This window comes from Lynx rufus, unplaced genomic scaffold (assembly GCF_022079265.1).
Source record: "Lynx rufus isolate CCGP_SWC_20201006 ecotype Redwood Valley unplaced genomic scaffold, mLynRuf1.p SCAF_31, whole genome shotgun sequence".
In the NCBI taxonomy this organism is placed as follows: Eukaryota; Metazoa; Chordata; class Mammalia; order Carnivora; family Felidae; genus Lynx; species Lynx rufus.
In genome coordinates, this window is record NW_025814847.1 from 488,120 (window position 1) to 513,991 (window position 25,872).

General features: G+C 44.4%; 1 protein-coding gene across 8 annotated transcripts in view; it reads right to left on the reverse strand.

Annotated features, from left to right (window-relative positions):
* LY9 (lymphocyte antigen 9) overlaps nucleotides 1-25,872 on the reverse strand; it is a 28,663-nt gene that overhangs the window by 2,603 nt on the left and 188 nt on the right. For 2 of the 8 annotated variants that reach the window (XM_047093113.1, XM_047093111.1), the window contains exons 2-9: nucleotides 22,014-22,343; nucleotides 9,688-9,963; nucleotides 8,887-9,192; nucleotides 7,276-7,545; nucleotides 5,903-6,010; nucleotides 4,996-5,049; nucleotides 2,480-2,733; nucleotides 2,034-2,105 (exon numbers count right to left, since the gene is read on the reverse strand). In XM_047093113.1, coding sequence (XP_046949069.1) covers nucleotides 2,034-2,105; nucleotides 2,480-2,733; nucleotides 4,996-5,049; nucleotides 5,903-6,010; nucleotides 7,276-7,545; nucleotides 8,887-9,192; nucleotides 9,688-9,963; nucleotides 22,014-22,343 — 1,670 coding nt within the window. Of the gene's footprint in view, nucleotides 1-2,033; nucleotides 2,106-2,196; nucleotides 2,734-4,995; nucleotides 5,050-5,846; nucleotides 6,011-7,275; nucleotides 7,546-8,886; nucleotides 9,193-9,687; nucleotides 9,964-22,013; nucleotides 22,344-25,872 lie in introns of those variants that run through there. The other 6 variants (XR_006964622.1, XR_006964623.1, XR_006964624.1 and 3 more) reach the window with 6 other exon arrangements.

Sequence of the window (25,872 nt, forward strand, 5' to 3'; positions counted from 1 at the left end):
GCATAGGCCACGTTCCCACAAGACAGGACAGGAGGCCAATGGTGGTCGAACTGAGCTACACATCTGCACAAACTTTTACTGAGCAAATTCTGTCCAGTTTTTCAAGTTTATTTGAGAGAGAGAGAGAGAGAGTGTGTGTGTAAATGCGGGTACCCAAGTGGGGGAGGGGTAGAGAGAGAGAGGGAGGGAGAATCCCAAGCAGGTTCTGCACTATCAGCACAGAGCGCGATTTGGGGCTCAAACCCACGAACCACGAGATCATGACCAGAGCTGGAGTCGGATGTTTAATGGACTGAGCCACCCAGGCGCCCCTCTATCCATCTTTTAAGGTCTAATTCAAATTAATTTTTTCGTGGGGCCTTTCCTGTCTACCTCTGTGCAGTGGTATCTTCCGCTTCCAACGTCTGGAAAACGCTTGGGAACTGCCCAACTAATGTAGAGTGTTTTCCTTGCCCCTGCAGGTGACTGAAGCGGCTCCACTCCTCCACCGAAAGCCAATAAGACAACAGGTCTTCAAGGTTAAGGATGGTGCCTTAAGCACATCTGAATCCCCAGAGCCCTCAGCCCAGTTCTGGGCCAACCAAAGGTGTTCAATAAATGTCTACTGATGGATTCATCAATCACAGGGTAGTAGCATAACTGAGAAGCTTTGAGGGTTCTTCTTTTTTAAAGTCTTGTTTTGGGGGTACCTGGGCAGCTCAGTTAGTGGGGCATCCGACTCCTGGTTTTGACTCAGGTCATGATCTCAGGGTCGTGAGATCGAGCCCCGTGTTGGGCTCCACGCTGAGCTTGGAGCCTGCTTGGGGTTCTCTCTTTCCCTCTCTCTGCTTCTCCCCTGCTTGCACGTTCTCTCTCTCTCAAAATAAATAAAATACTCATTTAAAAAATCTTGTTTGGACATGTTAAAACAAGGAGGAAAACAGGGAGGGAATTCTGGAGATTTGAAAGCAAAAGTATATATGAACCCAATGTTCTCAGGGAAGTGAAAGTGAAGCAGGCAGCTAGATTCAAGCTAAGGTTAATTGTTTAAGATTACTCAGGATTATTTTAAAGCTCCTTGTGGTTTTTTAATACTTAAAGTCCAACTACTATCTGTATGACTTTAGGCAAATTTAACTTCTCCGGATCTCGGCTTCGGGATGACAGCACATTTATAGAGCTGTCCTAAGGATCACGCGAGAATATCAATGTTTTGTAAACTGTAAAATTTCGTGTTAAAGTGGGTTATTATTATTATTTAATGGTAAGTTCTACCATTAAGGGATCTTTTAACACCACAATAAAACCAATGTGTTGTAGTTAATGGCACATTCTCCAAAACATCTTGGCATTGGACTCTTGGCTAATTTCTAATTATTTGGGGAAATTGCCATTTTGGTGGATTGAGATGGGTTAGAAATAGATTTAGGAGGCATGTGGGTGGCTTAGTTGGTGAAGGATGCGACTTCAGCTCAGATCATGATCTCACGGTTCGTGAGTTCGAGCCCCACATCGGGCTCTGTGCTGACAGCTTAGAGCCTGGAGCTGCTTCAGATTCTGTCTCCCTCTCTCTCTATCCCTCTCCTGCTTGCTCTCTCTCTTTCTCTCTCTCTCCTCCTCTCAAAAATAAGTAAACATTAAAAACAGCAATAACAACAACAACAACTTGTGAAGCATTTAGCACAATTCCTGGCACAACGTGAGCAATAAAGATTAGCTATAGAAAAAGGAAAAAGAAAAGAAATAGATTTAGAAATATACATAGATTATACACTATTTGTGTTTGCAACCCCTTATGCTAGTTGGTGGTAAGAATAATCAGTATAAAATGTTATTAATTCAATTAGAAATGTTCAGCCTTTGGCCAAACAGATATAAATCGGAAACATTTGTGTAAGCATCTCTATTGACCACGGAGTGTGTCTGGGGGGGGGGGGGACAGTGGGGAGGACTTAAGCTCCTTTGCCATGGGAATCTAGGGCTTTCAGTTAAAATGGTCTGCACAATAATTCCTTACTTTAAGAGCCTTGGGATACAGAGAAAATTGTTCTCACCTTCTGAGGTGTCTGGATACAGCTGTAGATTGTGGCCGAACCCTCTTTCTGTTGAGGAACTAGGGTCTTTCCCTGTAACAGATCAACATCAGACTATCTGTACTCACCAGATGAGAGCTTTTCAGGGTGTCACTCTCAGCCCCTAAGGAGAGGGGACACCCACCAGGTTCAGATTTCACACAGAGGGCGGTGGCTGTCTTAGTGCGGTGGGTACAGCGCTTCTGGTTGTTTGACATCTCCCTTATTAATGGCCCAAGATTGGGAGCCGAGGACGAGCTCCTTCACTCCAAGGGATCCCAAGGTTTGGTTAACATGAGCAGAGCCACACTTGTCTGCTCGTGTGCTGCTGGTCCTGGCTCCCCGTGTGGGGGGACTAAGTCATCCAGGATATTGGATGGTGTTAGAACTGGAGGAGGAGGGAAGGTGTACTGGTCAAAAGGGCTCACCTGCAAGTTGAGGAATACTTGCGCATACACCGTGTTGTCTTGGGCCGTAGGTGCAGGTGCATTCCTCAGCATGACGAGATCGTACTCTGCTTGTGTCTCAGAAGCCGAGTCAGGTCCAGTGTCTTCCTGGTATCTTCCAGCCTTGACCATGTCTGTCGTCTCCTCGGTTGTTCCACTGCTGTCAGAGCTGCTGGCAGAGGGGGTCCTAGACCGTTGCTTGGCAGTCTTGAGAAGAGTGTCCAGCTTCTCATACCCTTGGGAGAGCATGTTGCACAGTGTGTGGCCAGCGGTGAGTTTTGAACACATTGTGCAGGGTTGGTAGAAAGTATGGCCGCCCCCGCCTCATTCTTGTTTTGTGGAAGGAGCCAAGCTACTCTGACTTCTACCCCGGGTGAGGCCTTAAGAACTGGAGGAGAGGTTGCTCTCCAGTCTTCCTTTAGGGGGTTCCGTCCCACTCTCCCTTCCTCCTTCCCTTCAAGCATTCACGTGTGACGACTTAGCAACTCTCAGGGAGCAGAAGTGGCCCCATTGGGTGAACCATCATAAGTGCCATGATGGTTACTCTGGGAAAACACAAAGGTCATTATGCCTGGTCTTCTCTATTTTATTTTGTTTTATTTTTTTCTTGAGAGAGAGAGAGAGAGAGAATGCACATGGGCATGTGAGTGAGCGGGGGAGAGGCAAAGGGAGAGAGGGGAGAAAGGATCTTAAGCAGGCTCCTTGCCCAACCAGGAGCCCGATGTGGGGCTCCATCTCACAACTGTGAGATCAACTGAGCCGAAATCAAGAGTCAGATGCCTAACCAACTGAGCCACCCAGGTGCCCCAGACCTGCTCTTGAAGGAGGAGGGATAGAAAGGAGAAGGAATGGCCAATTAGGAAACTAGTACGCTATTTTAGGGAAGAAGTAACAAGGAATGGGAATGTCTAGTGATGAGGTCTGGTGAAATAAATTAAGGCACATCCGTAGGATGGAATAAATGGGAGTCAGTCTTCATATGCATATGTTAATATTACTAGGATATTCTGTTAAATTCAAAAAGCAAGTTTCAGAAGAATGTTACAGATTGCTTCCATATGTGTAATTAAATGAAAGGCACCCACCTACACACCCACCACACACACGTACATGCACGCACGCACAAATATATCTGATGCCTGTAAATGCATTAAAAGTCTCTGAAAGGATTTAGAAATACATCCTAACAATGAAGGCCGCTGGAGAGACTAGGAGATTGGGATTTGGAGGGAGATTTCATTGTATACCATGTGACTATATGAGTTCTCAATTAAAAAAAAAATCCTATTCAATGAAACAAAAAAAAATGGTGACAGCATGAACCTAGGCAGTGACAGAAGATGGAGAGGCTTTGGAGAGATGGTGGAGAGGTTAAAGAAGCAGACCATGGGAGTGGAGGAAAGGTGCGCTGGGGAGGGCGGAAGGGCAGGGTGACAGTGGTGTCCCCAGTACTACCTTACTCCTCCTACTATCTACCTTGCCCAGGGTGCCAAGGAATGAGGGCACAGGCTGGGGGAGACCAGGGTCTGCCAGCTGTGAGGAGGTAGCTGGTGGGAAGCTCCACCCTTAGCCTCAGTCCTGTTTCTTGGCCCCTTTCTCTTGGTTATACTTTTCTTCAGAGAAGCCTGCACTGTTGGATTATTTGAGCCCCTGGCCTCCCACCCAGTCCCTCCTCTTAGTACATCTCCGTGGGGGATCTCCTCCAGGAGGGGTTACCAGGGGTTTTTAAAAGCAGGATTTGTTTGAGTGGGTGGAGTCTGGGGATTCCTTAGAACTCCAGAGCTTAGAGTTTAAGGTGGTAATTGAGGACACCAAGGGATGGGAACGGGGGTGGGAAGGTAAGATGCAGACATCTCAGCTCACCACCCCAACACCTGTCAGGACAGGCCCGCCTTCACATGCTTTGTGCTGTTGGGGTGTTGCGCAGTATTTTGTTTGAAGAAAGCATGCCTTAGCTTTTTCAGAAATTGGCAAACTACTTCCTCAGTGATGCTCTTGGGTCATAGGTGTCTAGACGGTCTCACGGGTTTAATTTTCATTGGGTTTTAGTTTGGCTTCTGCCGCAGATTTGCCATTCTACCTGGCCTTTGTGTCTCCATTCTCAGAATGAGGAAAATGACTCCACCCTCATCAGAGGCTAAGTTCAAGTGATAATGATCAAAGCCTGAGGAGCTCTAGAGACCCCAGAGGGCAGGCTGCCTCTCCTAGCTTTGGTCACCTTCTTTCTGGAGTCCATCCTCATTGTGGTTTCTGTACCCCAAACCGCCTTCCTTCTCCAAACCACATTATTTCTCAGACTTTAACAGGTATATGATTCACCTTGTGAAGATGCGGACTAGAGCTCAGTATTCTGGGGTGGTGCCCAAGATTTGCGTTTCTAACAAGCTCCTGGGTGATACTCATGTCGCTGGTTGGCAGACCACATAGAATAAATAGCCAGGCCTTGGAGCTCCCATCGGGCCCAGGGACCCCATAGCCTGTGTCCTTGGGGATATTACCTGGCGCATCCGCTGGGGTTTCAGCTTGGTTGGAGCTGGAGTCTGGGACTGAGTCTGAGAAACCAAAGTAGAGAAGATTTATCAGTAGGGCTGTGAGGAGAGAGGTGTCTGATTTCGTGAGCGTCGAAACAGACGGGGAGAGATTTCTGGGGACACGGCCAAGGAAAAGGCTTTAGGGAGGAGGTGAACCCTGATGTGAGCAGGAACCTACGTGAAAGGGCGACCAGAGTCTAAGGTCATCTTCAGCTGAGAAGAAGGCCCTGGAGCCTCCTGCCATCCCTCTGCCCCATCTGTGGTAGCCACTCCTCAGATTGGTTTGTTGGCTCGCATCAGTTATTCCAGGGATCCTACGTGTTCTAACCAATAGGCTCTTTCTGGGAACTAGTCCATTTCCACTGCAATATGAGATTCCGAGGGAGCTGCCAATCATAATAGCTAATCCCCTTGGCCACGGTGATCGGGCCAAGCCATGGTCACATGACCCGAGGCCAGGCCAATCAGAGATCTTTCAAATGAGAGTTGGAGGGAAACCTCTTTTTTCTCTTCCCGGTGGCGTATCTCCTAGTAGGTGTGCGTCTGGAGAGAGCAATTGCTGTGTTGTGGTACACTCCACCCCACCCATCAGCTGGGGTCAGTAGGAAAGAACTAAGCTGGCTCGAAGGACAAAGTAGGGGTGAGAGATGGAGAGCTCTGGTCATTTTTGAGTCTCTCGTAACGTTTGTCCCTAAGGCCAGCTCCTTCCCTGCCTTCCCCACAACGAGCACCCCTCCTCCCCATCACTCTGAGAAGAAATGAGGTCTTCGGATAGACGGAGGAGGGGCGGGGGGGGGATCATGAGAGGACAGACAAGCCTGCAAAGGTCCCAGGATATGGTCTAGGGCAGATGCCATTGATCTCAGAAACCCACGCCGTCCTTTTTGCTTCCACATGCACCACCAGATGGGGATCCCAAAGCACAGAAGAATAAGAGACATCAAGGAGAGTCCAATGTAGAGCTTCATGTTTCTCTCGTGCCCTTTGGAGAGGAAATGAATGGTATTAGTATAAATAATGGTAGAGAGGTTGGAACAATCAGTGGACACAGCATAATGACCATCCTACCTGCCTCTTAAAATTTCATGCTATTGCAGAGCATATTCCTTCTACAACTTCATTCATTCTACAACTATTCATTGAGCAGGTATTGTTCTGGACAAGAAGCTATAGTCTGTCTTATGACAGACACTGTCTCTAGGTAGAGCCCCTTGCCCAGTGTCGCAGAGTTCATCCTGAACAGGATTTGAACGTAGGCTGCCTGATTCTTAAACACCCTTATCCATCACACTACACTGCTCCTTTCTGTCAATGATATAAGGCCAGTTCCAGGCTCAAGACAGAGTCAAAATTCCCACTTAATTGGGCTCTAAATCCATCTGCTAGCCTGACCTAGCCTTGTCACATTCTAGGTAAACCTTCCTTTTTTCTACTTCCTTCTAGAGCAGAACAGAGCACAGAACTCAGGGTTTCAATCATGCTTTTGTTGTGTGGCCTTGCTCAAGTCCCTTAGACTTTCTGAGTCTCGGTTTCTTCATGTAATGGAGAATGATAAGAATATTTGCCACATAAGATTATTGTAAAGCTGACTGTGTTAAAACTCACAAGGACCTAGACTAGTGCCTGGCATCTAGTAAGAGCCACCAGGGCTTCATTTCTTGCTTCTACTCTCAAGTATAGTGGCCACGAGCCATGGCAGGAGCCATTGGAATGTGGCCAGGATGACTCTGGAGCTGAATTGCTTACTTTATTTAATTTTTAAAAATTGAAATTGAAGTATGGCTATTCAGTTTCTTATTGAAAAACCTGATAAGTAGGTTTGGAGCAACTTGGATATGTAAATCTAGCTTTTCAACTCTAAGTTTTGTGAAATCTGAATACAGATCAAGTACTTTCCATGAAAATTTGGCATCTGAATTGAGATGTGCTGTTAGTGTAAAAACGTACCAGATTTCAAAGATTTAGCACAACATGAAATGTAAATTATCTCAAGGATAATTGCATATTGGCTACATATTGAAATGATGATATTTGGATATAGCGGGTTAAGCAAAATATATTACTGAAGTTAATGTTACTTGTTGCTTTTTGCTTTATCTAATGTGGCTATTAGAAAATGTAAATTCCATGTGTGGTTTCCATTATATTTCTATTGGAATGTGCTGCTCTAAAGTACTCTCGCCCACACGCCTTCGCTGCACTTCGTAAAGAACCACTCAGAATGCAGACTCTTGGATCCAAGGCAACCTGGGCAGATGTCACCGGGAAGAAATGACTGGGAGCTCTTGCTGACAGGGTTCCTGGTGGTACATGTGAAGTTGGGATGATTTTCATCACTTCTCCAAGAGATATTGAGGTGAGATCCCCCTTGGGACATGACAGTTCCTTTCTGTAGGAAGGTCCATAAGTATGTCACATTGTGTCCACTGTCCTCCACTGAACATGTCAGGCTGACCCTGCAGATGCCATCCTCAGTGAGCTCAAGGCTCCCGGTAACTTTTGGCTTCTTCAGCCTCCCTGTGTGGGGAGAAAGACCTAATGTAGAGTCAGGCCCACCCACTGGGCAGTCACCACGTCTTTACTCATTCAGAATATGCTCATGAAATTGTGTGTTGGAACTGCCTTAGGGCTGAGAAAGTGCCTCCAGGAGTCACAGACATTTTGGAGTGCACTCGGCCTTTCCCTTAGTGGCCATGAAATCTCAGACATATCAGTTCAACTCTTGGATGCTTGGATGCTCGGATGTTAAAGGAGTTAATAAAAACTAGAAAAACAGGGGCGCCTGGGTGGCGCAGTCGGTTGAGCGTCCGACTTCAGCCAGGTCACGATCTCGCGGTCCGGGAGTTCGAGCCCCGCGTCGGGCTCTGGGCTGATGGCTCGGAGCCTGGAGCCTGTTTCCGATTCTGTGTCTCCCTCTCTCTCTGCCCCTCCCCCGTTCATGCTCTGTCTCTCTCTGTCCCAAAAAAATAAACGTTGAAAAAAAATAAAATTTAAAAAAAAAAAAAAAAAGAAAAACAAAGATACCACATCATTCTATGGAGTACCCTGTGAAGGACGAGCAAACCCTTCCACACAAGTAAGCACAACATTCCATGTGCTCCAAAGACTCTTCAAGGCTTATGTGTTGAGGTGCCATCGTCTAAGTTTTTTTTTATTCAGGAGATAAAGTGTAGAGAGGTGAGTGCAGCACTGACACAGAGTTAGTGCCCAATAAATGTTAGCAATTTTAACAGAAATGTAAGATGGGCATCAGTTGTTCCCAATGCATTCTTATTTTTACTAAATCTTCTTGCTTAAAAAAAAATTATATTTGAGTCACAGCTGCTATCGACGTGGACTAGCTGACTTCCAACATACTTTAGCAGAACCATGGACAGTGACTCTTTTCAGCTACTTAGACATCCACAAACCCAGGCAGGGGATGTGATGACAGGAGAGCCAAGCAGCCCTCGTGGGGGGTCAGAGGGTCTTTGGACACTAAAGGCTTTCTCCTCAGTCTTCTCCAATTCCACTCCAGCCAGCTGTTCTCTTATTCAAAAATGATAATATTCTATATATATAAAAAAAAAACAAACGATAAGTGATGTAGGAAAACAGTGGCGAGTATTGAAAGTTGGATGGTGGAGACCTAACTGGAAGTCTAGAAGGGGGACATTGGAAGGTGGATTTTGCCCAGCTGCTGGTTAAAAATGTTTCCTCCTGTGAGTTGACTGGTGTGGACCCAATAGTTGTTCAGGTGGCCTGAGGCATTTTGGTAGGAGGAGAGGCTTGAGGGAAGCAGGAGGCAAGGAAAGCAGCAAAGAGGAGAAACATTTCAGGGAAGGAATCTAACGCTTAGCGCTCTGCTCAGAAACTCACGGTGGATGAGCAGGGTGAAATGTTTTCTGCTGATGACTCTGGAGGCCTTTGAACACACATAGGCGTAGTAGTGGCCAGCATTCTCCATCTTTAGCTGGCCAATCTTCAGGGAGTAGTCTTGGCCAGAGTTCTTGTCAGGAACCTTGGGCCTCACTTCCTGCTTTTTGGTGATAATAGATGTGTTAAACATCCAGACAATGTTGTTCACGTAGTGACTGGCCGAGAGTGTTAGGGGGAGGGTGACTGACTCCCCGAGGATCCCCACCACTGTCTCCCCCGTTGACCCTCCTCTGGAGGCTCCCGGAGCTGCAATCAGAGATGAGACATTGTGACTTTAGTTACTGGCCCTATTAACCCTCAGCCTGCCTGAAGGAGACTGAAGTCCCCCCATGCTCTCCTGCCCACACCCCCTTTCCCTTCCTATCATGAGGCATCCCTGCGGAACACTTGTCACAGATAGATATGCACCTGGCTCTGCCTTTCACATACCCAGTCCTCTCCTGCCCTTCCTGACCTTCTGAGGAGACCCCAGGGGATACCCCCACCCAAGCAAAGAACAAACTGGATCTCTTCATCCAAACTCTCTTCCCTTCCCTTGTTCTACCCTTAGAGTTTCAGTTCCCTGATAGTTCCTACATGCCCCGTCAGTCTCTCTCAGGCCTCAGATGGTAGAGTACGAGGGGTCTTCAAGCCTATCTTCTTGCTTCCCTATTCCACCTGTGTCCTGCCGGAACCCTGGCAGGGTTCCATAGCTACTCAGACTTTCTGGAATCGCCAGGAGGGCCTAAGTGGAACCTGTACCTGTACAGAACTGCCGGACATGGATGGGGCCGGAGGTGCTCTGGCTGACTGGGTTCCTGGCTGTGCAGGTGTATGGCAGGTCTGGGTCACATGGCATCCAGTAGATGGTGATGGTGGAGGCCCCATGGGATTCAGAAGCATGGGTGTTCTTCGGGGTCCAGCTGTACAGAACACTTGTCCCTGCGCTCTCCACAGAGCAAATCAAGGTAATGTTGCAGGAGGCACTATCAGACGTGTTCACAGACTTCACGACAACTCGAGGCACCTGCACCTGCTCTGTATGGACAACAGCAATGAGACTACTCACACTCCTTCTGCAGCAGGACAAGGCTGAGAGAAGAAGGTGATGATGACAGAGGAGCTAGGCAGAGAAGGAAGAAGTCAGCATCTTTCAAGGGGAAGTTTTCAGGCTAGACTGCCTCTTTTCTACCTTTCCATAGATCCTCTACAGGTGTTATTTCCATGACTCAACATGACTGATTACTCCCCTCCCCATCAGTATCTGAACTACTTGAGGACAGGGCCAATGCCTGTGCCTGGACGTCTAACACAGGCTCGGCCCATGAAAGTCACTCTTGAATGTTTGGTGAATAAATGGATAAATGAGTCAGCCCCAAACACTGTGGAGTAGGGAGCTCTGCCTCTAGATTTTTGAGTTCCTTTTGTCTTTTGATCTGAATTTATGACCCATTGTGCTTCCAGAACTCCTTCCTAGTCCTTTCCTTCCCTTTTGTTCCATTTCCCCTATCCACTGTGTGCGTGTGTGTACAGGTGTGTGTTTAAGTTTGCTTTTTTGGGGAATTAGTAATACATAAAATTGAAAAGATACACGAAAGAGTATATAATTTAAAAAGCAAGCTATCTTGTCCCAGACACCTATTTCCTCTCCCCAGGAATTATTCCGAGGCATTTCTTGTTGATCTTTCTAGAAATATCCTAGGTACAGATGCATACATGATAGCATACTATATATACTGTTCTGAACCCTTTAAAAATCTAACAACATATTGGATTTCTGGGGAAGATGGACCCCAAGTAAGAGGACCCCAAGCTCACTTTGTCCCGTGGATACAACCAGGTAGCACCCACATCAACGTAAATAACCCAGAAAACGACCTGAAGACTAGCAGAACAAACTCTCCACAGCTAAATGTATAGAAGAGGTCACATCAAAGAGGGTGGGGAGGGCAGAGATGCAGTTGGGAGCTAAATGGACACACAGGACTGTCCAAGGGAGGGAAGGTGCAAGAGGGGACAGAAACAGACTCTCATACGGGGAAGATGAGTCCTCATAACATTTAGTTTTGAAAAACAGTGGGGCCTAATTTCATGAGTTCTTACAATCAGTGGGGCTTAACACCTGGAACTTAAACATTATTATTTAATGTCTAATTTTGAGAAAGAGAGAGACAGAGCATGAGTGGGGGAGGGGCAGAGAGAGAGGAAGACATAGAATCTGAAGCAGGCTCCAGGCTCCGAGCTGTCAGCACAGAGCCTGACTTGGGGCTCAAACCCACGAACTGTGAGATCATGACCTGAGCTGAAGTCGGATGCTCAACTGACTGAGCCACCCAGGTGCCCTAACACCTGAAACTTTTAAAGTCAGTGGGCTCAGCTCTGGGAGGGGGAGAGGAAACTGAGTATCTGCCCTTAAAAAGCAGCACCACAAACGGCTCTGGAGATACACCATAGAAGCAGCTGTTTGAAACCCCTGTAATATATGGGAAAGACATTTGTTTACTAATCTCAGAGTGTGTGCTGTAGGGGCAGAGATTGTTGAGAGCTTCTCCAGGAACGAGGGAGCTGGTGGAAATCACATCCCTCCCTGGCCCGCCAGCCCAGACACATGGACACCTGTGGGAACCAGTGTAGGGCCAACACTTAATACCTAACTTGCTAGCCGCACACTCCACCCCTGCATTCTCCCATAGATATGCCCTCTCCAGTTATGCCTCTGTTCTAGGTCCCTTCCCACGGCAGACCTGAACAAACCTTGCTAACACCAGACACCCTGTCCTCCACACTAATCCCCCCTCCTCCGGCCCCACCACTTTTGCAGACCTGTCCCCTCCAACCCAGCCTGCCTGGTTCCCATTGGCTACAGGTCCCCTTCTGCAACCAACCAGCGCAAACCTTGATAATGCTGCCAAGCCTGCCCCTGCTTTCTCTTGTGGCCCTGCCCCCTCCAGTGCACTCTTGGGTGGAGCCCATCCAAAGTGAGGCCACAAGCCTGGCAGTGTGCAAGCAGTGCCAGCAGGGGCCAGCAATGGGCCGGGGACAGACATCTGGTCTGACTACAGGCCTTGCCCACCAATGAAAGCTTTTCTGGAAACAAAACAAGGAAAGCACCCTGCAGTTCAGTGCTACTGCATCTCTGGCAAATGCTTGGTCTGAATTGACTCAAGGCCAGGGCCCCAGATTGGCCCACTAACAACGCAAGGACCAAACCCTGCCCACAACAAGAAAGGACAGCCATTGCAGATGACTGGACTGAAGGCAAAAGTGGCTCAGCCACAACAGCAGGGCATACACAACACACATAGGAGACACCCCTGAAGCTCCAAGTTCTGGTGAACAAGGGACACTGCACTGCAGGGCACTCTAGGTCCTCTTCTTCATAAAGCCACTACTTTTTCCAAATGTTTATTTATATTTTATGTACAGAGAGACAGAGCACAAGCAGGGGAGGGGCAGGGAGAGAGGGAGACAGAATCTGAAGCAGTCTCCCGGCTCTGAGCTGTCAGCACAGAGCCTGACATGGGGCTTGAACTCATGAGCTGTAAGATCATGACCTGAGCTGAAGCTGGATGCTTAAATGGCTGAGCCACCCAGGCACCCCAAGCCACTACTTTGAAGAGCAGGAGATGAAACTGACTTTCCTACCACATATAAACAGATACAGAGAGTTAGATAAAATGAGGAAACAGAAGACTATGTCCCAAATGAGAGAACAAGACAAAATCATGGCAACAGAAATAAAAGAAATGGAGATAGGTAGTATGCCTGATAAAGAATTTAGAGTAATGGTCATAAAGATACTTACTGGACTTGAGAAGAGTGGAGGACCTCAGTGGAGTGGAAGACCTCTCTTTAAAAAAGAGATCGAAAACATAAAAAGAACCACACAGAGAAGAACCCAACAACTGAAATTAAAAATACACAGATGGAATAAAAAGACCAGAGAAAGCAGAACAGATCAGTGACATGGAAGACAGAGTAATGGAAAACAATCAAGCTGAACAGAGGAAAAAAATAATTAGAAAAAAAGGAAATAGACCGGGAGCTCAGCAACACCATCAAGTGTAATAATAGCATTATAAGGATCCCAGAAGGAGAAGAGAATTTGAAGAAATAATAGTAAAAACTTGCTGAATCTGATTTCTGAAACAGAAATCCAGATCCAGGAGACACAGAGAGCCCCCCACAATCTCCCAAGGACGTCCACACCAAAACACATAGGAATTAAAATGGCAAAAAGTAGTGATAAAGAGAAAAATTTCAGAACACCAAGAGAAAAGAAAACAGTTACATGCAAGGGAGAATCCCATAAGCCTATGAGCTAATTTTTCAGTAGAAACTTTGCAGGACAAAAGGGAGTGGCATGATATATTCAAAGTGCTGACAGGAAAAAAACCTGCAACCAAGAATACTCTATCAGGCAAAGCTATTATTCAGAACAGAAGGAGACACAAGGAGTTTCCCAGACAAATGTTAAGGGAATCCATGACTACCAAACCAGCCCTGCAAGAAATGTTAAAGGGGACTCTTTGGATGGAAAGGAAAGATAATAAGTAGGAGTGAGAGAAGTAGGAAGCACAAAAGGAATAAAAATAAATTTATCTGTAGAAATCAGTCAAAGGATTCACAAAATAAAAAGATGTAAAGTATGGCACCATATACCTAACATGTGGGAGGGAGATGAGTAAAGAATAGGTTCAAATTTAATTGACCATTAAATTAATATAGGCTGCTATATGAAACAGATGTTGTATAGAGACCTAATGGTAACCACAAATCAAAAATCAGTGATAGATATGCAAAGAAATAAACAGAGAAGAATCCAAGTATATCACTAAGAAAGCCAACAAATGGTGAGAGAAGAGAGCCAGAGAAGAAAGAGAACTACAAAAACAACCACAAAACAAACAACAAAATGGCAGTAAGTACATACCTGTCAATAATTATTTTGACTGTAAGTGGACTGAAAGCTCCAGTCAAAAGACATAGCATGGCAGAATGGATAAAAAAAAAGCAAGATCTATTTATATGCTGCCAATGAGAGACTCATTTCAAACCTAAAGACACATGCAGATTAAAAATGAAGTGATGGGAAAATTTAAAAAAAAATTAAAAAAAAAACCAAATGTTAAAAATGAAGTGATGGAAAATCATTGATTATGTGAATGGAAATGAAAAAAAAAAGCTGGCAAAGCAATACTTACATAATTGACAAAATGGGCTTTAACACAAAGAGTGTGACAAGAGAAAAAGGACACTATGTAATCATAAAGGGTACAATCCAATGAGAATATATAACAATTGTAAATATTTATGAACCCAACATAGAAGTACCCAAATACATAAAGCAGCTAATAACAAACATAAAGAAAAGGAAGTAATCGATAGTAATACAATACTAGTAGGGGCCTTTAACACCCCACTTACATCAATGGATAGATCATCCAAACAGAAAATCAACAAGGAAACAAGTGGCTTTGAATGACATATTGGAACAGATGGATCTATAGATATATTCACAACATTTCATCCTAAAACAGCAGAATACACATTCTTTTCAAGTGCTCATCAGCATTCTCCACAATAGGTCACATACTTGGCCACCAAACCAGTCTCAACAAACTTAAAAAAATCAGAGTCATATCTGCATCTTTTCTGACCACAACACTATGAAACTAGAAATGAATCACAAGAAAAAATTTGGAAAAGATACAAACACATGGAGGTTAAATAACATGCTATTAAACAATGAATGAGTCAACCAAGAAATCAGAGGAAATAAAAAAAATACACGTAGAAAATGAAAATGAAAACACAACAGTCCAAAATCTTTGGGATGCAGCAAAAGTTGTTCTAAGAAGGAAGTTTATAGCAATATAGGCCTACATCAAGGAGCAAGAAAAATCTGACATAAACAACCTAATTTTACACCTAAAGGAGCTACAAAAGAAGAACAAACAAAACCCCAAACCAGTCGAAGGAAAGAAATAATCAAGATGAGAGCAGAAATAAATGAAATCAAAACTTCAAAACAGACAAACAAACAATAGAACAGATCAATGAAACCAGGAGCTGTTTCTTTGAAAAGATCGACAAAATTGATAGGCCTTTAGCTAGACTCAGACAGATAGAGAGAGAGAGAGAGAAAAAACTCAAGTAAACAAAATCCAAAATGAAAGAGGATAAATAACTGACACACAAAAGTACAAAGGATTATAAGAGAATATTATGAAAAATTATATGTCAATAAATTGCACAATCTAGAAGAAATGGATAAATGCCTAGAAAATATAACCTCCCAAAACTGAATCAGGAAGAAATAGAAAATTTGAACAGACTGATTACCATCAATGAAATTGAATCAATAATCAAAAAACTCCCAAAACACAAAAATCCAGGACTTGACATCTTTATAGATGAATTTTACCAAACATTTAAAGAAGAGTTAATGCCTATTATTCTCAAACCATTCCAAAAAATAGAAGAGGAAGGAAACTTCTAAATTCATTCTATGAGGCTAGCATTACCCTGATTCCAAACCAGATAAAGACACTACCAAAAAAGAGAGAGAGAGAGAACTACAGGTCAATATTTCTGATGAACATAGACACAAAAATCCTCAACAAAAAAATTAGCAAACCAAATCCAGCAATACATTAAAAAAAATCACTCACCATGATCAAATGGGATTTATTCCTGGAATGTAAGTGTGGTTCAATATTCACAAATCAAATGACATGATACATCCCATAAACACAGAAAGGATAAAAAGCATCTGATCATTTCGATAGATACAAAAAAAGCATTTGACAAAGAACAACATCCATTCATGATAAAAATCCTCAACAAGGTAGGTTTAGAGGGACACACCTCAACAAAATAAGCCCATATATAAAAAATCCCACAGCTAACGTTATACTTAATAGTGAAAAACTGAGAGATTTTCCGCTAAGGTCAGGAACAAGAATGGATGTCTACTCTCACCACTTTTATTCAAACTAGTACTGTATGTCCTAGCCATAGCAATTAGACAAGAAAAAGAAAATGTATCTGAATCGGTAACAAAAAAGTAAGACTTTCACTATTTGCAGATGACATGATACTATGTATAGAAAACCCTAAAGATTCCACCAAAAAAAAAAAAAAGCCACTAGAACTGATAAATGAATTCAGTAAGGTTGCAGGGTACAAAATCAATATACAGAAGTCCATCGCATTTCTATACACTAATAATGAAGCAGCAGAAAGAGAAATTAAGAAAACAATCTCATTTACAATTGCACCAAAATTAATAAAATACTCAGGAATAAACTTTACCAAGGAGGTGAAAGATCTGTACTCTGAAAGCTGTAAAACACTGATGAAAGAAACTGAAGAAGACACAAAGAAATGGAAAGATATTCCATGCTCATGGATTGGAAGAACAAATATTACTAAATTTCCAGGTTAGTCAAAGCAATATACAGATTTAATGCAGTCCCTGCCAAAATACCAACAGCATTTTTCACAGAACTAGAACAAACAATGCTAAAATTTGTATGGAATCACACAAGAACCCGAATAGCCAAAGCCATCTTGAAAAAGAAGAACAAACTTGGAAGTATCATGATATGAGATTTCAAGATATACTACAGAACTTTAGTAATCAAAGCAGTATGGCACTGGCACAGAAATGGACACAGAGGTGCATGGAACAGAATAGAGAGCCCAGAAATAAACCCATGATTATATATCAATTAATCTTCGACAAAGGAGGCAAGAATATTCAATGGGAAAAAGACCATCTCTTCAATAAATAGTGTTGGGAAAACTGAACAGCTACATACAAAAGAAAGAAACTGAGCCACCTGCTTACACCATATACAAATGTAAACTCAAAATGGATTAAGGACCTAAATGTGACACTTTAAGCCATAAAGATCCTAGAAGAGAGCCCAGGTAGTGATTTCTCTAACATTGGCCATACCAACATTTTTGTAGATATGTTTCCTGAGGCAAGGGCAACAAAAGCAAACATCAACTATTGGGACTACATCAAAATAAAAAGCTTCTGCACATCAAAAGAAACAATCAACAAAACGAAAAGACAAACTATTGAACGGGAGAAGATATTTGCAAATGACGTATTCGATAAAGGATTAGTGTCCAAAATATATAAAGAACTTATACAACTAAACACCCAAAAAACAAATAATCCAATTAAAAAATGGACAGAAGACGCGAACAGACATTTCTCCAAAGAAGACATCCAGATGCCAACAGACACATGAAAAGATATTTGGGGCGTCTGGGTGGCTCAGCTGTTTAAGCGACCGACTCTTGATTTTGACCCTCATGATCTTATGGCTCTGCTGACCATGCAGAGCCTGTTTGGGATTCTCTCTCTTCCTCCTCTTCCCCTCCCCTGCTCATTCTCTCTTTCTCTGTCTCTCTCTCTGTCTTTCTGTCTCAGAAAAGAAAAGTTGGTCATCACACTAATCATCAGGGAAATGCAAATCAAAACTACAATGAGACATCATATCATACTTGTCAGAATAGCTAAAACAAAAAAACACAAGAAACAACAAGTGTTGGTAAGGATGTGGAGAAAAAGGAACCTTGTGCACTGTTGGTGGGAATGCAAACTTGTGCAGCCACTGCAGAAAACAGTATGGAGGTTCCTCAGAAAATTAAAAATAGAACTAACATATGATCCAGTAATTCCACAACTGGGTATTTACCCAAAGAATATGAAAACACTAATTTGAAAAGATATATGCACCTCTACGTTTGTTGCAGCATTATCTACAGTAGCCAAATTATGGAAACAGCCCAAGTGTCCATCGGTAGATGAATGGATAAAGAAGATATGGTATATATAAGTGAGTATTATTCAGCCATAAGAACAAATGAAATCTTGCCATTTGTAACAATAGATGGCTCTAGAGAGTATTTAGCTAAGTGAAATAAGTCAGTCAGAGAAAAACAAATACTATATGATCTCACTCATATGTGGAAATTAAGAAACAGAATGAACAAAGAAAAAAAAAACAACAAAAAAAATAAAAGATGCTTAACTACAGAGAACACACTGATGGCTGGCCAGAGGGGAGGTGGGTAGGCGATGGATGAACTAAGTGAAGGGGATTAAGAGTACACTTATGATGAGGGTGTCATCAGGCTCACCGCTCTCAGTGCAGAGCCCCCTTCAGAACCTCTGACCCCCTTTCTCCCGTCCATTCCTCCACTCATGTGTGCTCTCTCTCTCTCAAAAATAAGTAAATAAACGAACATTTAAAAAAGGCTACACATGTGATGAGCACTGGGTGCTGTACGAAGTGTTGAATCACTGCTGAATCACTATACTGTATGCCTGAAACTAATATAACAGTGGATGCTAACTATGCTGGAATTAAAAAAAAAATTAACACTATATCTTGGGAATTGTATGTCGGTGCACATTGATTCATTATAGAATCCATCATTGATTCAATAGAGTTGATTCAGTCTATTTCTATTCGCAGCATAGAATTCCATTTCTTTAATATATGCGGAGCCCTCTACAAATCAATTAAAAAAACCTACCTGATAGAAAGATGGTGTCATAGGCTGAATTGTGTCTTCCCAAAGTTCATATGTTAAAGCCCTGACTCCAAGTACCTAAGAATATGTTTTTATTTGGATATAGGACTGCGTTTGGAGACAGAAGTCATTAAATTAAAATGAGGTCATTAGAATGGTCCCTAACCCAATATGACTGGTGTCCTTACACGACAAGGGGGCACCTGAGTGGCTCAGTCAGTTAAGCGTCTGACTTCGGTTCAGGTCACCATCTCGCGGTCCGTGAGTTCGAGCCCCGCTTCGGGCTCTGTGCTGATGGCTCAGAGCCTGGAGCCTGCTTCGGATTCTGTGTCCCCCTCTCTCCCTGCCCCTCCCCCACTCGCTCTCTGTCTCTCTCTCTCTCAGAAATAAAATAAAAACATTAACAAATTTTTAAGAAGAGGAGACTGGGACACAGACAACATGGACAGAATGACAACCGTGTGAGAACCCAGAGAGAGAAGGTGGCTATTTGCAAGCCAAAGGGAGAGGCTTTGGAGGAAACCCAACCTGCCGACATCTTGACTGGTCTCCAGAGCTGCGAGAAAGTAAACTTCTGTTAAAGTTACTGTCTGTGGTACTTGGTTATGGCAGCCTTAGCAAACCAGTATGGATTTTGGTACCAGAAATGGGTTGCTGCTGTAACAAACACCGAAAAATGTGGAAGTGGCTTTGGACTCGGCTAACGGCTACAGGTCTAGAGGGTTTTGAAGCATGTGTTAGAAAAAGCCTAGACTGTCCTCAAGAGACTGTAGAAATATGGATGTTAAAGTTGGTTCTGGTAAGGGCTCAGAAAGAAGAGAGGAGAGCTGAAGAGGAAGCTTCCATTATCCTAGAGTCACACAGGGTATTATCATGAGCAGAATATTGGTAGAAATATGAACGCTACAGGTGTTTCTGGCGAGGTATGAGATGTAACTGAGGAACATGTTATTGGACACTAGAGGAAGTGACCCACTCGTCACAGAGTGGTGAAGAATTTAGAAAAATTGCGTTCCAGTGTTTTGTAGAAAGTAGCAGATTCAGGGGTGCCTGGGTGGCTCTGTTGGTTGAGCGTCCAACTCTTGATTTCAGCTCAGGTCATGATGTCATGATTTGTGGGTTTGAGCCCTGGGTCGGGCTCTGCGTTGACGGTGCAGAGCCTGCTTGGGATTCTCTCTCTCCCTTTCTCTCTCTCTGCCCCTCCCCTGCTCACACATGCACACACACTCTCTCTCTCAAAAGAAATAAACTTAAAAAAAATTTAAGAAACAAACTTTGAAAAAAGAAAGTAGCACATTTAAATGATAAATTTGAGTATTTCGCTAAAGAGATCGCTAAGCAAAGTATTGAGGGCACTATGTGGTTTTTCCTTTCTGCTTGTCGTAAAATTTTAGAGGAGGGCCATAAATTGAAGAAGGAAGTGTTGAGAAAGAAGGAACCAGAGCTTGAAGATTTAGAAAATTCTCAGCCTATAAGGTGTGGCTAGACAACATTTGCTGAAGAGATTACAGTGTGACTCATGGATTTAGTCAACTCTATCAACAGAAGTGTTTCCAGCCTGGACTGAAGGGACAGAGGTGGGACAAAATTAAGAAACGCTGTCACACTTGTGGGATTCTACAGGATGGGCCAATAGAGCTACTCAGTTGAGATCATGCCTTATCCTTCGAGAAGAGGGAAGAATATGCCCAAGAGCAGTTCAGAGGTGGATAGGGCTGCCACTGCCTTTGCCCCCCCCTGGCCTAGAGGGCACAGGCCCAGGGGCCATTGGTGGGGCGATTTCCTTCTTGGTTCCAGGGGTCAGGGTTGCTGCCCAGGGCCAAGGGGGGGGGGTGGCCACCCAGGGGGCCCAGAGGATAGAGCATAGGGCCAAATAAGATTGTTCTTAAAGGTTAAAATTTAATGGAATTTGACCTGCTAGGTCGCAGACTTCCTTGGGATCCATGGCCGCTCTCTTCTATTGCTCCCTTTTGGAATATGAATGTTTATCCTATGCCTATCCTACCATCCTAGTATGGAGACAGATAACTTGTCTGGTTTTACGGCTTCACAGCCAGGGGAGAATTTTGCCTCACGACAAATTACATCTCAGGTCTCACCCATAATGCTTTAGATGATGTCTAGATAAGCTTTTGAACTTAGAATTGATAGTGGGGTGTCTGCTGAGATGGAATGAATGTATTTCGCATATGAGAAGGAAGTGAGTTTTGGGGGGGCCAGAGGGCAGACTGTTATGAACTGAATCGTGTCCCTTCAAAATTCATATGCTGAAGTCCTGATCCCCAGTACCTCAGAATGTGACTGAATTCGGAGACAGAGCCTTTCAAGAGATAATTAAGGGGGGCGCCTGGGTGGCTCAGTCAGTTGGGTGTCCTACCCTTCATTTCTGCTCGGGTCATGATCTGATGCTTCGTGGGACTGAGCTCTGCACTGACAGGGTGGAGCCTGCTTGGGATTTCCTCTCTCTCCCTCTCTCTCTCCCCTCTCTCTTCCTCTCTCTGCCCCTCCCCCACCCATCTAGCGCGTGCTCTCTCTCAAAATACATAAACAGACTTAAAAAAATATATAAAGAGGGAATTAAGTTGAAATTAGGAACCAAGGAACAGACTCTCAGCCCTACAGGACAAATTGCTAGTCACCAGAAGGGAGGCGTGGTGGGGGAATGGGTGAAACAGGTGAAGGGGACAAAGGGAACAGGTGACACTCATATTGGTGAGCACTGAGTAACGTACAGAAGTGTTGAATCACTATATCGTACCCTGAAACTAATAGAACACTGTATGTTAACTATACTGGAATTAAAATAAAAAAACCTAAAAATTAAGAATGACTTACATGGATTATACATTAACCAGTAAACAATTTATTTAAAAGGACACTTTTTAACTTCTCTTTTCTTGATAGGACCGTGTGAGGACGTGTCGAGAGGGTAGTTATTGGCAAGCCTGGAAGCCAGGCCGCAGGAGAAACCCAACCGATATCTTGAGTTTGAACTTCCAGCCTCCAGAACCGTGAGAAAATAAGTTTCCGTTGTTTAAACCACCCCGTCTGTGGTATTTGGTTATGTCAGCCCTAGCAAGCTAGTATAGATGGGTAAAGGGTATTATAACAGGGTTACAGAAAAGAGAATACAAACGGCTTTTAAACATATTTTGTCTGTGTTTTCACTCTGACATCTATATTTATGGAACCGGATGAAAGTGACCAACAAGATAGTCCTATCTGTCCTTGAGGGATAAACTGCTGGAGAGAAAAAAAAAATCTGCTTTTAAAAATAAAAGATTAGGGGCACCTGAGTGGCTCAGTCGGTTGAGTGTCTGATTCTTGATTTTGGCTCAGGTCATGATCTCACTCGCAGTTTGTGAGTTCGAGCCCAGCGTCAGGCTCTGTGCTGACAGTGTGGAGCCTGCTTGGGATTCTCTCTCCCTCTCCCTCTCTCTCTCTGCTACCCTCTCTGTCAAAAATAAAGAAATAAACATAAAAAACCCCAAAAGATCAAAACCCACAGAAGCCCCTCTAGAACTCACCATAGACACGCAGGATGAATTCCTCATCAATGGTGACTTTAGAATTCTTGCGGTTTATCTGGGCTTTGTAGGATCCTGCGTCTTTCAAAGTCAGGTTGCTGATAGACAAGGAGTAGTTCCAGCTGATGTTCAGTCGGTTCTGGTAGCTTTTGTCCATAATGATAACTTGTGTTTCTGTGACTGCTAAAGCAAGAGCATTTTGGGGACCATTCCAGGTGACGTGCTCAATCTCTGTGTCCACTGAAATGTTCAGGGAGAAAGTCACCGAACCCCCTAGAATCCCTGGCACCACTGTTGGGGGTGATGAGTCCTTTCCAGAGGCTTCTAGTCCTACAGCGACAGAAGAGGGAGTGGAGGAGCAGTTGGACTCTTCAAGTCAGCCTTCATTCATTCATTCATTCATTCACTCATTCAATAAAAACATAGTGGGAATAAATCCCAGATGATGAGAAATGAAATAAAATGCCAGCCCTCCTTCCTCTAGGCTTGTTGCCTAACAAAATCATTCATTCATTCCCCAAGTTAACTTTCATTCACTTTCTCCCATGAATGCATCTACAATAATCAGTGAAACAGACATTCTAGGTTTCTGTCCCAGCAGGGAAACTAGCCTTGTGACTTTGGGTGAATTTTTGAATTTCTTTGAGAATCAGTTTACTCATCTATAGGACAGAAATGTTCATTATGGGTGTGAATGAACAGAGATGATAGAGTTGGAATAAAATCACGTTGCTGTAAATCATAAAGACCAAAAGAGGTAAAAAAAAAAAAAAAAAAAGGAGCACCTTTTTAAAAATTCGATGGCGAGATGGATGACTAACAGTGTGGATAGATGCACAGGTGTGTGAGAAGGCGAGTGAAATCCAAGTGATGGCAGGTCCAGGGTGGGAAGCATATGAGTGTTCAGTGTAAAATTCTTTCAAGCTTTCTCTGGGCTCAAGAATTTTCATAATAAGATGTTAGCAACAAACGGAGCGTCTGTCTCACTCTTCCTTTCCCTCATGGCCCAGGGGATCTCAGACTGGCTTTGCCTTGGCCGGGGAAATCTGGTCTGTCCTTAGGAACAAGGTTTGGGGTTCGGGATAGTAAGTAAGCCTCATCTCCGGAAAGACCAAGATCCCCGATAAACATTGTTACCACGGCTTCCAGAGGCCCGGCATCTGTCCGAGGCAGCTCATTTCCTTGTAGGGGCCCTGGGAATGTCGGCTGGGTGACCCCAGCCTGGATTCCCAGATTCAAGGACTTCTGAGGCTCTGGAGAGTCCTCTGAAAATTCCGGACTAGATCAGATGGGTTCAGGACCCAGATTACTCCAGGAATCTGGGCGGAAAAATAAGTAAAAAATGTTAGAGAGAGAGAGAGAGAGAGAGAGGGAGGAAAGGCCCAGGTACAGCCTGGACTGATGGAAAAAGGCCGAGGCATGCTCTGAATGCCCAGAGGGTACAGAATTATGCAGATACAGAGAAGAGACTCCCAGACTGGTGTAGATCAGGTGTGTGTGTGGAGGGTTCTCGATCCATCATCATCCAAGCACTTGGACCTTGTGGCGAGGCAGCTAGGAAGGACGCAGAGCTAGGGACCTTGGACAAGCTAGGCTAGGTCACTTCAGGTGAATTCTGGGGGGGTAGTCAGAAGGGAGAAACTTGGTTGGTTTTGATGCTGGCTTGAAGTTGCCTTACAGAGAGCTCTTCTCATCTGGAAGATGCTGGCGATTGCTACGTCATGGAGAAATCACCTCATTCAATCCTCAAAATTACCTGGTGACTAGCCACCCCCCCCCCACCTTTTTGTTTACAGGCGAGGAGCTAAAATTTCAAGCGTTTTAACTATTTGCTTGAGACGACAGGGTCGGTCAGCTCTCTCTTCACATCGAAGATCAGCAAAGGTCCCCAGACTGTCAGCAAGGGGAGCGGGAGGCGGTTCGTGTCGGTCAAACCCTGTTACCTGGTGGAGCGAACAATGCTACATAACAGTTATCAGCCACCTTATCTCGAACTACTTATTTTGAACTATTATTGTGGCAAATCGTCAAACGGCATTCAACGGTCGTGATCACTGAATTTGGCTTCTCTGCCTTTACTAGTTTCCAAATAAGCCACTTAGTGATCATTATAGCAATCAGCTTCTACCAACTAGGTACCGAGCACTGACATGTATCATTTTTAATCTATCGAGAGAGTCTTGCATGATCCAATTTACGAATCACATTCTCTACTTAGAACGCAGAGACTCATACAGCTAGGAAGTAATGCAACAAGGGTTTAATTTCAAATGTTTCCGACTGGCCCAAGGTAAGCCACTTTGGCATGAAGGTTATTCTGAGCTGAAGGCGATCGAGACCGTGTGGGCTCAAGAGAAACTTTGCCCCTCCCTTCACTACATAGAAGACTCTAAGTTGGGGTCTTTCCCAGGATAAGGGCTATGAGCAGAGATAAATCTGATCTGCGTGACCCATCTGTATGGCACGGCGAACATCTAATTACCAAACATCTGTTCTCTTTGTCGCCCTGTGAACTACTCGCCTCCCCTCGGAAGTCCCAGACCCCTGCCCCCTTCTCCTTAGTTTGGGATGACATACACACCTCATTTTGCCTGTCTTTGAAATTCCGTGTCTGTGTGGATTCCCCGTACATACACTATTAAGTTGTATTTTCTCCTGTTAATCTGTCTCATGTCAATTGGATTCTTAGTCCAGCTGGAAGGACCTTGAAGGGGACAGGAATCCTTACTCTCCAAACAGGGGACAGGACTTTCTGCTCCCTGACACACTAAAACGGAAGGACTTTTCACCCTACTGTCTCCTAAGTTCCTGAAACCACTCCTTGGCTCCACAAAAGCATCAAGGTAACTCCCTGCTAGACCAAAACAGGGAAGTTTGAGGTTATCCCGTCTGGTGGAGCTAGACAGAGGGAGACGCCTCTCTGCCTGGAAATTGACTTGTTGGTCACCTGAGGCTTGGGTGACATTGCATTGGCTAATTTCGGGTTTATCCAACACAACCAAGAAGCACCCCAAAAGTTGGGTGTGGATATAAAGAGCCGTGATGCTTCCGATGTTTTTATGGTGAGCAATGATGAAAATGGAAAATGAGGAGAGTTCAGACTTGACCTCAGCCCTGGAATCTAGGCCCCCTCTCCTCCATACATGCATCTGGGAGTTCTTCTAGAGCTCCCCTCACTGCCTACCCCTCCTACTCCCACTACTTTTCGGGTCCCTATGCTACTCTACCGTGCTCCAAGGCCCTGGGGAAAATAGGATTCCCAGGGGACAGTAGATGCCACCACACCGGGTGGCTGAGACATTCCCTGGGGTAGTGGGTCAGCTCTGCCTGCTGGCCATGCTGCTGAGAGACGTTTCCCAGAAACTTGCACGACTTGGGCCTTGATGGGGAGGTAGGATGTGAGGAGAAAAGGACACTCAGAGAGCAGCCACCTAGCCCAGTGCCACCAGACCATCTCCAGATCCCCAGGGAAGCCTGAAGTTTGGGATAGAAGATAAACATGGCAGAACGTAGAAAGAAGTTCCAGGAGTTCTATGTGTCCCGAAGAAAGGGGGGTGGCTAGTCATCAGAGGAAACTTCCGTATCTCTCCGTGCATTCTATCCACACTGTGTGGGGAGCAAACTCACCACTCAGCATTTCTCAGCAGGAAAAGGTGAGGGTGAGAGGAACACAGTCTGAGCCCAGACTTGTTTGAGACCGGGGCCAGGATGCCATCTACTCATGGTGAGTGACTGTGCATGCACTCACACACGGAGACACAGCTGGGAATAAGGTGGAACCCGCAGAGTGACCACGAAGGGAAGAGTTTCCTGAGTTTACCAGCAAAGAATGTGACCGGCCCCAGAGGGACACCACGAG